This window comes from Primulina tabacum, chromosome 13 (assembly GCF_025594145.1).
Source record: "Primulina tabacum isolate GXHZ01 chromosome 13, ASM2559414v2, whole genome shotgun sequence".
NCBI lineage: Eukaryota > Viridiplantae > Streptophyta > Magnoliopsida > Lamiales > Gesneriaceae > Primulina > Primulina tabacum.
The window spans coordinates 25918917-25933214 of NC_134562.1; the positions used below are offsets into that span (position 1 = coordinate 25918917).

The 14298-nt window shown below is 35.5% G+C and overlaps 2 protein-coding genes across 4 annotated transcripts; one reads left to right on the plus strand and one right to left on the minus strand.

The window, feature by feature from the left end:
- Window positions 1-1701: 1701 nt before the first annotated feature.
- Window positions 1702-2322, minus strand: LOC142521944 (uncharacterized). The gene has a single exon (XM_075625116.1). The coding sequence runs from the start codon at window positions 2320-2322 to the stop codon at window positions 1702-1704; it is 621 nt and encodes a 206-aa protein (XP_075481231.1).
- A 4273-nt stretch (window positions 2323-6595) lies between these two features.
- Window positions 6596-11105, plus strand: LOC142522955 (uncharacterized). Of its 3 annotated transcripts, none has more exons than XM_075626565.1 (11): window positions 6596-6734; window positions 7994-8089; window positions 8239-8309; window positions 8395-8444; window positions 9199-9272; window positions 9354-9416; window positions 9722-9809; window positions 10237-10299; window positions 10433-10512; window positions 10616-10687; window positions 10765-11105. In XM_075626565.1, exons 2-11 carry the CDS (start codon window positions 8058-8060, stop codon window positions 10844-10846), a joined length of 675 nt encoding a protein of 224 aa, XP_075482680.1. In that variant the 5' UTR covers window positions 6596-6734; window positions 7994-8057; the 3' UTR covers window positions 10847-11105. The 3 variants fall into 3 exon arrangements, with proteins under 3 accessions (XP_075482680.1, XP_075482679.1, XP_075482681.1); XM_075626564.1 differs by having other exon boundaries at window positions 8033-8089; XM_075626566.1 differs by having other exon boundaries at window positions 8038-8089.
- The last annotated feature ends 3193 nt before the right edge of the window (window positions 11106-14298 follow it).

A 14298-nucleotide genomic window follows, 5' to 3' on the forward strand; every position in this document is an offset into this window, starting at 1 on the left:
ACAAATAATTCATTTTTACACCTACAATAAAAAGAAGTTAGCTAAATGAAAAAAATATAGAAATAATATACAAAATATAAACAATTTTACTTCAACAAGAATTCATCCTCTTCACTTTGACATAGTAGATTTAACTTGCTATGAGCTTACTTTTGATTCACACTAAAACCCTCACTCATAGTTGGAAAAGAAAATATATTAAACTTAGAACTTTTATACACACAAACTATATTTTATAATGAGATATGATGATTATCAAGCTAGCACAAGTGCTCTATTTATAGTCCAAATGAGAGGAAAGGTCTAAAATTCCATTATTGCCATGTAGTTGTAATAGTAGTTTTTGTCTCCTCCAACTTCAATTCATTGGCCCTTCTTTGAATGCTATGTTCAACGAATTTAATCTCCGAATTGGACTTTGCTCAAAACAGCAAACGTATGGGGAAATGTCTGTAGATAAATTTGGCCTTTTGGTTCACCTCATTTGGTTAAATATTGGAATAGTTATGATTTTTTACTATATGCTGGTCATAGTAAAAGTAAATTTGTCCTCCTTTTGATATTTGCACAATTTGATCATCTTAATCAACTTTTTAGGCATTTATGTCTTCTGCAAAGTTGTAGATAATTTGTCAAGGATTCCAAACATGTTTGAATCACCTCCACTTGAATTTTATAGTTTGAGTTATCATTATTTTACCAACACATAGAAAATCTGAAAATAAAACATATTTAGTAAGACAATTAAATATAAACAAACAATACTAAAATAACATAATTTTATATTTTCAATAAAGCTTAAATTTTAAAATATAGGTTTTATCATATAATAAATTATTAATTTTAAGTTTCATCAAGGATGCCAAATCAAGACCTCGGACCCGAGAGCTCTTCGCTAGGGCAGTAAAACTTTGCGTCCGAGCGCGTGCTTGGAGCTAGGGAGGTAAAATATCGTGCCCGAGTGCCACAGTCACTGTCGAGTTCCAAAACACTCCACGTCCGAGCGGTAAAATATTACCGCCCGAGTGCGCTCAGTCAAGAACACTCGGTGCCCGAGCGGTAGAATCTAGCACCCGAGCGTTTTCACCCACGGAAGATTTGATTTTTACCTAGTTTAGAGTCAAAATTATTTAGGTAACTAGATTTTAAAATCTTTTAGATTTGTAATATATACACAAATTTTATCATTGTAAACAATTATCTTGAGTTTACACAAAAATATTTTGAGTTTTCTCTCAAACTTTTCAAGTCTTTTGCTTTGTTCTTAAAAATGAAACTTGATGCGATCCGGGCGAAATGGATGAGCCGGGTCGGATGCTCCACCGGATCTGCTATCAAGATGTTAGGAGAAATAAGAGCAAGACGTCTTGATCAAAAGCTTACTCCCTGGGATAGATGAGAGGATCTGCAACCAAGAGAGTAACATCGTGAATGGGCGTCAGAGGGGTGTCCGGCGTGACCACTCCGATATTTAAGTCAGTGGATGATTCAAGCAAAGAAGACCAATGTAACCAAGTGATGGTTGTGATATTGGTGTGAGCAGTAAATGAGCAATAAATATGTGTATTCAATATCTCAATAGAGAGTAAATGCAAAGAGAAAACCTGGTATTTATAATAGGAGATGTAATGATCACCTCGTTCTTTGTGCTGCTCATTAATTATAGTAGGGCGGCTGATTATACCCTATTATTTTGACATATCAAATCTTCATATTAGTCAAATCCAGCCTCTTTTGATCTACCCGGACAGTTTCTCCATAACACTTCCGGGAAGAAGGCTGATCTCCCCTGACTTCCCCGACTCGTCCTTGTACTGGAAATTTGATATTTTGATGGTAAGTGGAGGCCATAGCTCTCATCTCATTCATAGCTGGCCTTCCAAGGATAATGTTATATGAAGAAGGGGCATCCACCACTGTAAAGACTGTCATGACCGTCTTTCGCAAATCTCCGAATCCCAGAGTTAATGGTAATGTTATTTCTCCTTCTGGATATATAGCGTGACCCGCGAAGCCAAACAAGGCAGTCTCAACTGCCTCCAACTGGTACTCGTGTAACTCCATTTGCACCAAAGCTTTTTTGAAGATAACATTAACAGAACTGCCATTATCAACAAAAACTCTTAATACATCATAATTGGCAACACAGGCTTGAATGACAAGAGCATCGTTATGTGGTAGACTGACTCCCTTGAGGTCTTCTGGACCAAAACTTATGACCGGTTCATTCCTTCCACTCCCATCAATTTCCAAACACTCTCTTCTACTTCTTGCCTTCCGAGCCTGGTTGGAGTCACCATCTGTGGACCCTCCCGAAATCATTTTTATCATTCCTCAAATTGGAGAGGAATCTTTTTTTTCTGGTTGTTTATTTCTCTTCTCCCGGGACCCTCCTTCCTCTCTCCTGCTCCCACTCGGGACATCCACCGATCTTCCAGAGTTGCTAGGCCCGGGGCATCGGGCTAACCAGGGTGGTTGCCTTGGCTCACTATGTGTGTTAGATCTTGGTGCAGAACGCTGATTAGATTCTCTTTTTAAAGTTCGACACTCACTAGTGTCATGTGAACATTTTTTGTGAAGGGTGCAATATCCTTTCTTCTCTGGTCTCGACAACGATGCCTTTGGACCCGGACGATGGGTCAAATCTGAGCTATATTCTTGGACTTCCCGGTCCCGGGCGATTCTCAAAGGGATATGAGAAAAATGCCCCGAACCATTCTTCTTATGAGCTCTCTTCTCGGGCCTATTAACCCGATCTCCCCGGGCTCTCTTCAAGGCTTCCCTTTTTTTGGTTCTGGGCTTCTTCCATATTGATATATTTTTCCGTCCGAGATAAGAGATCTTCAAAATCTCCGGGCAATTTCTTTGTTAAAGATCGAAAGAAATCTCCTTCCCACAACCCCTGCATGAACACAGTAGTTTTAGTCTCGGGGGCGCAGGCAGGGACATCCAAAGCTACTCGATTGAATCTTTTAATGTATGCTCTTAAAGTTTAATCCTGGCCCTGCTTCACTTCAAACAGACTGAAAGCAATCTTCTTATATTTCTTGCTGCTGCTGAACTGGTGCAAGAATATTTTCTGGTAATCTTCAAAGGATTGGATACTTTGAGGCGCCAATCCTTCGAACCACCTCTGGGCCGAGTCGACTAGGGTGGTCAGGAACACCTTACATTTAATCTAGTCCCCATAACAATGTAGCATGCCCATGTTCTCGAACCTGGCGAGGTGTTCTTCAGGGTCAGAACTCCCGTCGTAGTCTTTAATCCTTGCTGACTTGAAGTGCCTGGGAAGTGGTTCCCGGACGATGACATCAAAGAATGGGCAACCTTTAATGACAATTCGAGCACTGTTCCTAGAGCCGACTTGCCCCTCCAACACTTTCACCTTCTTCCTCAATTCTTCTAGTTCTTCTGCCACAGTAGGAGATTTAGAACCTGCGCTTGACTCCCTCTCTTCTTCCCTTATCTCTTCCTCTTGATCCTCCCGCAGCTGCTCACGCTCCTGCTCTGGATGGGTAGAATGATGAGTAGGGGCTCTCTTCTCCATGGCTGCCTTCACAGCATCAGTTACAATCTTGGTCAACTCTTCAGGTGTTAAATTGATGGTAGGCTGGGGATCATTAGGTGGCGGACCACCTGCACCAGAAAGACGAGTGTTATTCTCTTCCTGGATCCGAGAAGTGTCTTGGTTCGTCCTCCAGGTAGGAGCCATATCAACGTCTTATAACTCTCTTTCCCACAGACGGCGCCAATGATGCGATCCGAGTGAAATGGATGAGCCGGGTCGGATGCTCCAACGGATCTGCTATCAAGAGGTTAAGATAAATAAGAGCAAGACGTCTAGATCAAAAGCTTAATCCCTGGGATAGATGAGAGGATCTGCAACCAAGAGAGTAACCTTGTGAATGGGCGCCGGAGGGGTGTCCTGCGTGACCACTCCGATGCTTAAGTCAGTGGATGATTCAAGCAAAGAAGACCAATGTACCCAAGTGATGGTTGTGATATTGGTGTGAGCAGTAAATGAGCAATAAATGTGTGTATTCAATATCTCAATAGAGAGTAAATGCAAAGAGAAAACTTGGTATTTATAATAGGAGATTTAATGATGATCTCGTTCTTTGTGCTGCTCATTAATTATAGTAGGGCGGCTGATTATATCATATTATTCTGACATATCAAATCTTCATATTAGTCACATCCAGCCTACCTGATTTTATTAACAACTTGGATTGGTGTCAGAAATAGGTCGGCCGCCCACGCCCTACTTTGTTGGTATAATTAAATGCGGCACTTATATCGAAGTAGCCCGGGTAGAATGCCTCTCGAGAACTTACATGAGAGCTCGAGCATCCAATAGCCCGGGGAGGTTATGTCTCGGGCTGCTCGAGATCTGGATTTCTACTCAGATTGTCGTCTTATTGACCCGGATCACCCATGACCCGGGAACAATCCATCCTCCTGACCCGGGTACTATCCATGGCCTGGGACATCCCGGGTACTGTCCATGACCCGGGACATCCTGGGGTATCATCAAAACTTATTAAAGATTTATTCTTTGTGGCTTTTGTTGATTGATCTCATACAGATTGTCAAAGACAAGTTCTTTGAAGGTTCGTCTAATTCTAAATTGTTTCAGTCACGAATATTTGTTGCTAAGTTCATAGCTTAAAGTTGAATATCACAAAATCGTTACTTGTTTTAAAAGATCGGGACATCACAAAATTCTTTGTTTCATCGAATCGAGGGCTTGTCTCTGTTTTTGAGTGCGTTTATTTTCATGAATCACATCGACTTGATCTTTAATATTAGAGTAGGTGCTTGTCGAGCCAATTGTTGGTCGATGGTTCATGTTTAAACTCTATGTATAAACAATATTTATTTTAATAATATTTAAAATTATTGTTTTGGCACATCTTTATCTGTATACCCATGCTAGTTGCATATATAAGGTCCTTGAATATACAAATAGTAGAAAGAATATGAGATGCTCATATGATGAGTATCATGAAAGAAGGAGGTTTGCATCCCCCTTCGACAATTCGCAAAACGTTAAGAATTCTTTGGAAAACATGAGATGCACATACGTAAAACTTTGAAACCAACATCCTCATAAACTTTTCACACAACATCAGCATACATGCAATAATATGGATTGAATGGTGCATAAAGAAAGGTTGAAAACATGCCTTGCTCCTTTATTCTTACGAGATACGAGAGACGAACGGGACACAAAACTTTCCTCATTCCCTTGCTTACCATAAGTGTCGGCCACTTCTGGAGTTCTAGTGTGTGCGAGTGTGTGCTGCCAAGGTGAAAGTGACGTCGGTTTTGGGGAGTGGTAGGGTAGGATTCTATTTAATTAGTATTAGTGGGCTTAAGTTTACTTAATGAGTCCTAAGTATTTAATTAAATATTTGTTAATCTAGGTCCAATTAAAAAATTAGTTAAATACTTAATTAATCATACTAAAAAGTCCCATCAATATTTAAAAAATTTGGTGCTACTCGTTTCTAATATTGCACGCCCGAAACTACTCTTTTTCTTTATAAAAATTTTTTACCGATTAAATTTGTCTCTTATTATAAATAAGTTGCCGCTTTCCTTATTTGTACTTACTAAACATAGATTTTCTATTTATAACTTCCTAAAAGTAGAAACCTTATCAAAATTTTCACCGGTTCTATCGTCTTTGCCGTACATCTCGTATTCAACTACAAAAAGTTCACATTCATAACATTCTATTAAATAATTATTAAACCATGCAAATACTTAAACATGCTTCTAGATCACACATTTAAATAATTTCAAATAAATGTTCATGCATACATGTAGTTTGTGTGTTCGAGTTTTCGGGCGTTCCAACAAGTGTCGAACTCCACTAACAACTTCACTAACTTGCAACTGCTTTGACTTGCTCTTCTTTTTTCTCTGCTTGGTTCCTCGAGTACCCAAGGTACCTCGAGATAGTTTCTCGATTTTTCGACATGATTTAAGATTGGAACCATATATATAAAGTATTATATATATATATATAGTGCTAATTAAAGTATATATATCATTTTTTTAAAAGTATATACACTATATATATACTTTAAAAAAAATATATATATACTTTAATTAACACTATATATATATATATATATGCACTCGGCTTTGATATACTGGTCACCTATGTACTCACTATTGTGGTGAAACTCACTTATTTTATATATAATTTTGATCTTCCCTATCATATCTAATGTGAGTGCATACATCTATGACAGACACATATGTGAACAAAATAGGTAAGAAGCATATCAAAATTATATCTATGCTATATATAATATTTGAGTGGTATAGAAGCAAAATATTGTTTTGATGTAATTTTTAAAATCCCAAAATATTTATTTTTCTTTTTAAAAAACACTTTTTTGTTTTTTTAATGAAAAATTAAATTTATCTAAAATAAATCTATACCAAAATTTGTGAAATTTAAATTTTATTTTTAAATTGTAAATTTTAATATCAATCTCTTGTTAAAAAATATCGATGACACACAGAACTAGTATATTTTAAAGTCGCTCTCACGACTTGGGTACACGTGAAACTCCTCTAGCCCCCCAACAACCAAAACAATCATGAAAAATATATACGAATATTCGTATTTAATGTTCCTTAACCATTCGGTGGACAGCTCGCGTGTTTATTCAAAATTTAATGTTCTTGAATCTTCCCTCTGTGAACGTTTCGATAGGGTTAGTGTATGTTTCTTCAAAAAATTTTATTACTTATCCTGTTTTGGTGTAGTTTTGAGTTGAACGCTTTGGTAAGTGCTTATTTTGCTATGTCTCTTGTATTTTGCCTGAGATTTATGTTTTTTTTTTAATTTGTGAAGTGCGCTGAGGTTGAAATGTTGAGAATTTCATGAACTGGACATTTTAGACTGGAAAGGAGAAACTCTTCGTTGTTCTTAATTTTAATATTGTTGGGTTCTTGGAAATGTGGGTGAAGGCCTAATTTAGGGGTTTTTTTTATTTGTTTTTTTTTGGGGTTAAGTAAGAGGGTGGAATTTTAAAATATCATATCTATTAATTTGGCAATTTTGGGGGTTTGAAGGCGATGGGGAATTTTTATGATTACCTACGTATTTTCAGTGCATGATGATGTCCAGGAGCTGGCTGATCAAGCCTGCTGGGGGAAGAAATTAGTCCCTTGCCTGAAATCATGTAGTGTGGTGGAGATTCGCAGCAGTGTATTCTATCATTCTATGTGTATTAAGGCTTGAAAATAATAGATACCTCGATGAGTTTGTACATGGGTGACGTTGAAGGATGTGAGTGCGCTTAAATAAAAGTTGGTGGTGGGTGGACAATTGGTGTGGATAGAAATTTTCAAAGGAATACACTGATTTCCACGTGTTTGATGAATTTTCAGCATGAATATGGATGGAAAAATCTTCTGGTTTGTGTTTGAATATCACGAGGAAGCCATTGTTGTACCGTATGTCTGATAAAATGTCTATGTGACCAGTGTTGTGGGCTAGAATAACTAATCGGTACCAGAAATTTCTGGGAAATATGGATATGAAGCTTTTATTGCGCGTAGATTGTTAAGTGCTGTGTTTTTTATGTTTGCTTGTAAAACTGTACTTTGTGGTTTCCATGGCCAACATGGAGGAAATTTAAGAACCGAGTATCTGGTTCAGTATTAGTCGTTATAGTTGAAAACATAAATTTTACCTAATTTGTGCCTTTTATCCTTCTACTCTGACCCCGAACATAAGTTTTGCCTTGTTATGTGCCTTTCATCCGTCTACTCCGACCCAGAATATAAGTTTTAAAAGAAAGGTCTAAACAGACTGTTGAATCTTTAACAAATGTATTAAGATGAATAATGGTAATTTTTTTTAAAAATTTTAGTCTGAGTTATGATTAACTGATGTACCTGACTCTGAGTGTAACTTTAAAACCAATTAATGGTGAAAAGAAGTTTTGTGAATCTCATCTTGATACAGTGGCCCCATTATAACTTTTGCAACCTGCATAAAATTCAGTGCAGCGTGGTGAGATATATCCATTATGAAGTACCTGGAATACACACCGCTAGATCGGTAAGATTTAAAGATTTGATGGAATCATTCATTTTACCACAAACTTTCCATACTAGTACAGACTATATGTTTGCATGCCATGCTTCAAATTTGCTTTTCTCATTGATTTTCTCTGGAACAATTATCACTTCTATTTTGTGTCTCTGTAGAATCAATCATTTCTTGAGCCACTTGAATCTTGGAGAACGAACGATCAAAGGATGCCTTGAAGCTTATTCTTGTATGTATTATTCAAATAAGGAGTAAACAATATGCTTGGATGTGAATATAAAAAACTTGGGTTCTGTTTGTTTTGTGTTTTATAGGTAAACATACGGGAACAGATAAGAAGCTCTCTCTCAGTTTGGAGAATGAGGTGAGTTCAATTTCATTGCCATAGTTTCAGTTTAGTTTTTCCCTACATATTATATTTAATCATGGGCCAAATGCACACTCGACCCAACAATCAGCCCAACACGAGCAAGGAGATCGCAGAAGAAGATTCCAACAAGGATAGCAATCGGTTATGGTCCCGTGTGATAGATCTCTTGTCGGGGAGATTTGCTTGCATAATTTGTGAACTTGTCGTGTGGTTAACCTTTTGAGTCTTGCTCCCTTGTTGACCTATTTTGATAATTTAAGTTTTCGTTTTTTGAAGCTCAACCTCCACTGCAATATGTTCCTGTTAGCTGATAATAAATCTCTGAACCTCGTTTTCGCTCGATAACGATCCAGCTCTGGCGGCTAATTGTTTGAAGCGCTGCTCATCGACAGACTGCGATCTCCTTGCTCATGATAGGCTGTTTGTTGGGTCGAGTGTCCATCTGGCCCAATTCTAAAATGATTCTTTCTGTGATAACTTCTTTTTCCAAATACATGTGGTTCTCACTCCTCATACGTTGTCGTGGCAGTCTAATTAAACTGGTTATGCTATTTCACCCTAAGTGACTTTTCGTTATGAATTTTTGTTGTCTTGTGAGCCTGCGAGCTGTTCATTATGCTCTTTTGTCTTGTCTCTATGTTTTCACTTTCTCAATTTGCGTTCTGTAGAATTCATCTGAATCCTTAATGCGTCCTGCTTTTGCTCAAGTCTCTAATGATCCTTTTTTCTTTCTCATGTTTTAATACAGATTCTTGATTATCTTGGAAAATCTTCGGATACAGAATCTTCTTCCCCTGTTGAATATCTATTTAGTAGATCCAGGTTGCAAAATCAAATAGGCTATGGTCACCTGTGCATTATTTCCCTTTCTTTGTTCTTCAATTTCTTATTTTTATGCTGCAGCCGAAAGACGTTGATTTATCTGCTTCTTACTCTTAATCATCTGTATCCAGATTATGACTTCAGGTAACTCTGTATCTAATGTTATATCAGATTTTGTTATGTGAGAGGAGGATTATGGGTAATGCCACTGTCAGCTTTTTTTGCGTCATGGCATCCCGCTGTGTAATCCGACCTTGAAAACCTTGGGAGTGTTGTCAGATGGTTTGACAGACAGTTGAGATCACTGTCGCTCTTCTAGGAGCTGAGATTTCAAGTATCTCCACTTCCCACATAAGCTTGATATTATATCTCTGAGTTATTGCCCTAAATCGATACTTTTTTACGGTTTCCTGTTTCATGCTACAATCTGTCAACTTTTGGTTTACCAGTGCAGTGAGAGCTCATGAGTTTTTCACTGAAGAAAGCTGGGACAGTTTTAAGCAGATATTTGATGTTTACATGTTTGAGGCATCAAAGGTATTTTCTTTACTCAAAATTATCTGAAGTGTGGAGGAAAGAAGCTTTCTACCGTGTAGGGTATGTTAAAATTTAAAATGTAGCCTGCTGGTTTAAAACATAATATCATAATAGAGTATTTTTGGAGAGATGTGAATATAACTTAAAAACTTTCAAGTAATTAAATATTATTTAATGAATTATGCTTCGGATTTTAAGTAATTGACTATGTAGCAAAATGTGAATATCATGGGAAGAAAATGAAAATGATATATACATTTGGTTTTATTTCCAGGAATGGAAATGAGGTTTGGAAAATGAAGCCATGTATTGTCTTGGTCTTTTCAGTGTCATAAATTTGGATCTTCAGGAGTGGCGCCTCTGATACGCTACACTGGTTGTATTGACTTAAGTGTCTTACCTCGTTTCTGCACACTTTGGATTGCAGGAGTGGCTCAAGGATAATGAGGGTTTACCCCTGCCGGAGACCTTGTACAAGGCATTGGATGAGGTACACTTGACATTATATGAAAAACAGAGTAGAAAAAAAAATGGAAGCTCTAGCTGTTGGCATATTAGATAACTTAAGTTGCGTTCTAAGTTTAAAATCGAGGTGCGGATTCATTGACGAGTTCTTGATGCAGGTTGTGAAGCTAGCAGAATGTGAAATATATAGTTACAACCCGGAGGCTGAAGCAGATCCATTCCTTGAAAAAGGAGCCATGTAACTTTCCACATAATTGGGCCATTCCGTTGTTACATTACTTAACTCGATCTTTATATATGTTTCTTTCCTTTTCTATATTATTATTTATTTGTTCTTTCAGATGGTCGTACCATTTCTTTTTCTACAATAGAAAGCTCAAGCGTGTTGTGAGCTTTCGCTTTAGCTGTTTAAGGTAAATTAGATCTATCTCATAATTTGTCATCTATGACGAAAATCTATCTTGGCCTAATCATCGCCCTTTTGTCACAGCAACTTGGCGGGAGAATGGTTTTTTGTTGATGAGTTGAGTCGTGAGGAAGATGGGGAAATATTCGATGGTATGGATATATAACCTGTGACTGCTTTAACCTTGTGTTCGTCTTCATACTGCTGTAAACCTGTGTTTGTCTTAGCATCTTTGTATGGAGTATAGCTAAACTGTGAATGTATAAGTAAGAAGAATAGACTTGGTGTGTGTAAATTTGTAAATAAGTAGAGTGCAGTTGCACATTCCCGTTGCTTCTTGCTCTAAAACGATGCAAGTTTTCACCTCTGAATCCAATCATTTAAGGCATAGTTTCAAGATATAAATAACTAATCATTTGATAATTAATCTTATCATATGTCATGTTTATTTATTTATTTTATTTATCTATCTACTAATTATCTATCTTACATCAATTAAATAATTGAATTTAAAATTATATTATTATATTAAGAGGGTAATATACTCAAAAGAAGAGAGAGGTGGAGATTCATTTTAGTCGATAATGTTTTTGGTTTTGGCGAACGAATTTCTTTTTCTTGCCGTTGGATCAGATACGTTTGATTATTCAGTTTGTATGTACATTTAATGGTAGTAGTTGTGAGTATTACATTTCGAAGTTGGAAAGTTATTTCTGTCACACCACAAAGAGGGAGCAGAATCATTTTGGACTAACAAAATAGGGAGCTAAATTGTAATTATTTTTAAAAATTAATCCAAGAAAAAAATATCTATATCTATTATAAAAATGAGGGTATTATAGTAAGCAATTTTGGTATGGTAAGAAAATTTCAAAATTTTCCCCAACATTGTATTTGATTTATAAATCTCATTACGTATATTTATTAATAATTTTAGTATATATTGCCAATTTTTTTTAAATCTTTTTCTCAACCATCTTATATTATAAAATATAACTTTCAAAATTTTTTATACATCATTTAAATTGTGAAATTTCATTATTATATCAAATATTTAAGAATGTTTTTTCTTAGAAAAATCATAAAACTAAACCTGTTTTTTAAATAAAAATATATTATACACAAAAAATAAACTTATTACATAAATTTATATTAGTATGATTTTATGCCAGCATAACACACAAACTTCTTTACTAGATAATTAAAACTAGGGATGCACACGAGCCGGGTTGAGCTCGAGAACCATACTTCTTGATTTCGACTCAATTTAAATTTTGTTTATTCGAGTTTTAGCTTGAACATGATTTAGTAATTCATTTGAAGCTTGATCACGACTCGTGTATATATCGTGTTACTAGAACTTGAAAAGCTCGAAAGTCTGAATTTTAGCATATAGTTCTTGAGCTCGAGCTCGAGTTTGGATATGTATTGACAAAAATATTTGTTATTTGTCATTCTTCTAAACACATATAATTGAAACTCAAAAACTCGAAAAAAATACTCGAGCTACTCAAACGCGACTCGATCTCGGTCAAATCAAGTTCGAGTCGAGTTTTGACCGAGTTGCTCATTAGTCACTCACAAGTAAATTGACCGTTATGATCAAGTACTTACCACTAGGCTAAAAGTTATATTTATTAGTCAAATTACAACTTTATTTCCTCGTACTCATAACAACTAAAGATGCACCTAATTGAGTGCTAATAATTTTGGATGTTAAGTCCATGAGTCCCGGGAGGTGTGTGTCAATCTCTGCTAGTACTGTCTCATATTTCTTATAGATCAATCTTATTATTTCTCTACAGCCGGTCCTATCACTAGCAAAGGCACTATTATCTGTTACGATCTGACGTCACTCTTTTATGACTCAGCTAGCCAACCAGATCAAGCGTCACAATGTCAGCAGCTTGATGTACAAGAACTTCCCGACAGATCACTTATTATGGTATTACTCTCACTCATGCACATTTAACCTAACATTTCCCCCAAAAAGTATAGAAATACGCTTATTGGGAGACTCAAACTCATAACCGCACTCTAATAACAATTGTAAAGATCAAACTCTTACCACCAGACTAAAAGTTATAACTGTTAATCAAGAAACAAATTTATTTTTTTATATTCATGGCAGGGTATAGTGCACCTAATTGGGTGGGATACTAATGGGTCGGCTATTAGACCCATGAGTTCGGGGAGGTGTGTGTGTCTATTTGTTGGTGTTGTCTCCTTTGTGATCAAACTTACTCTTTCTCTACCACTATTCATGTCTCGAGTAGAGATATTAATACCCGTTAAGATATAGCGACACTCTTTTGCGGCCCATCAAGCCAACCAAATCAAGTTGCGCAATGTTAATAGTTTGACACACGAGAATTCTCAGGAGGTTATTCATGATCCCAATAATATTAGTATTCATGCACGCTTAACCCAACATTGACTAACTTACACCCCTAGTTAGTACATGCTGGTTTATTTCTTTAGGGATATGTTTCAAAAACTAAAATATATATTTGATTTTATTTTGGAAAACACGGAATTGTTTGTGTAGAAGTCTAATCATATTATGAAGAATTTAATAAAATATTATAAAATGTTATAATTTAAAATTATAACATGATAGTGCTTTTTCCTTATAACTGGTGAAAATTTGAGTAGAAAATAAAATAATACAGTAATGTTTATTTTTATTTAAAGAGTAGAAGTTACGAATGGAAATAAAAACAAATAAGGTTCGTGTGTTTTTAAAAAAAATTATAATTTTTTTTAAACATTAAGGAACTCATTCATAACAAACTATCAAAAACAAAACATATTTTGCAATAATTATGTCATATTATTGATGAGATCATATATCTAGTTAATGAGATGCTACTATATATGCGAGAATTACATGGGACTGTTTTGATCATATCAACAATGATGAGGTACTTATGAATTATAATTTGAATTTTTTTACAGTTATTTGGTATTTATATTTTTTAAATATTTGTGATTTTTTCAAATTTTTTCAGTTTATCTAGATCGTTTACAATAAAAACAATATTGATCTATAAATAATTATTGATAATAAAATAATAATTTGCTATGTGTTTGTCCCTGATTTGTTTTGAGATTGTGGAGATATATACAATAAGGTGAAAATCTATTGCTGTGCCTTTCCTTGAAAACGATGGCCTATATAATATCACAAAAGTATATTGTGAAAGGTGAACGACATGGCATATCGAGGCAAATTGATGATGATTATATGCAAAGATATGAGCAAATACTGGTATGCATTATATCCCATATAGGCATGCTTAACAGGCCGGTTCAGTGGTACCGTAACTTTGAAAAAACATTTAGTCAAGATACATAAATTTGATCATAATACTCTACAACATGTCAGGAGATTATCATTTCAACTACAAATTAATTTTTAATGCAAATTTTTTTTATAATTATCAAAGAAATTTCTCGAAGATCCATTGTTAAATTTATTGCAGAATATTGCCTAACCTTTTTAATGGCTGAACAAGAAGGTTTTGTTAAATTTATTAATACTATTCAACTTGGTTTCCATAAAATTTATATGCACACACTTAAGGATTAATTTTTTGATATGTATAAACAATACAA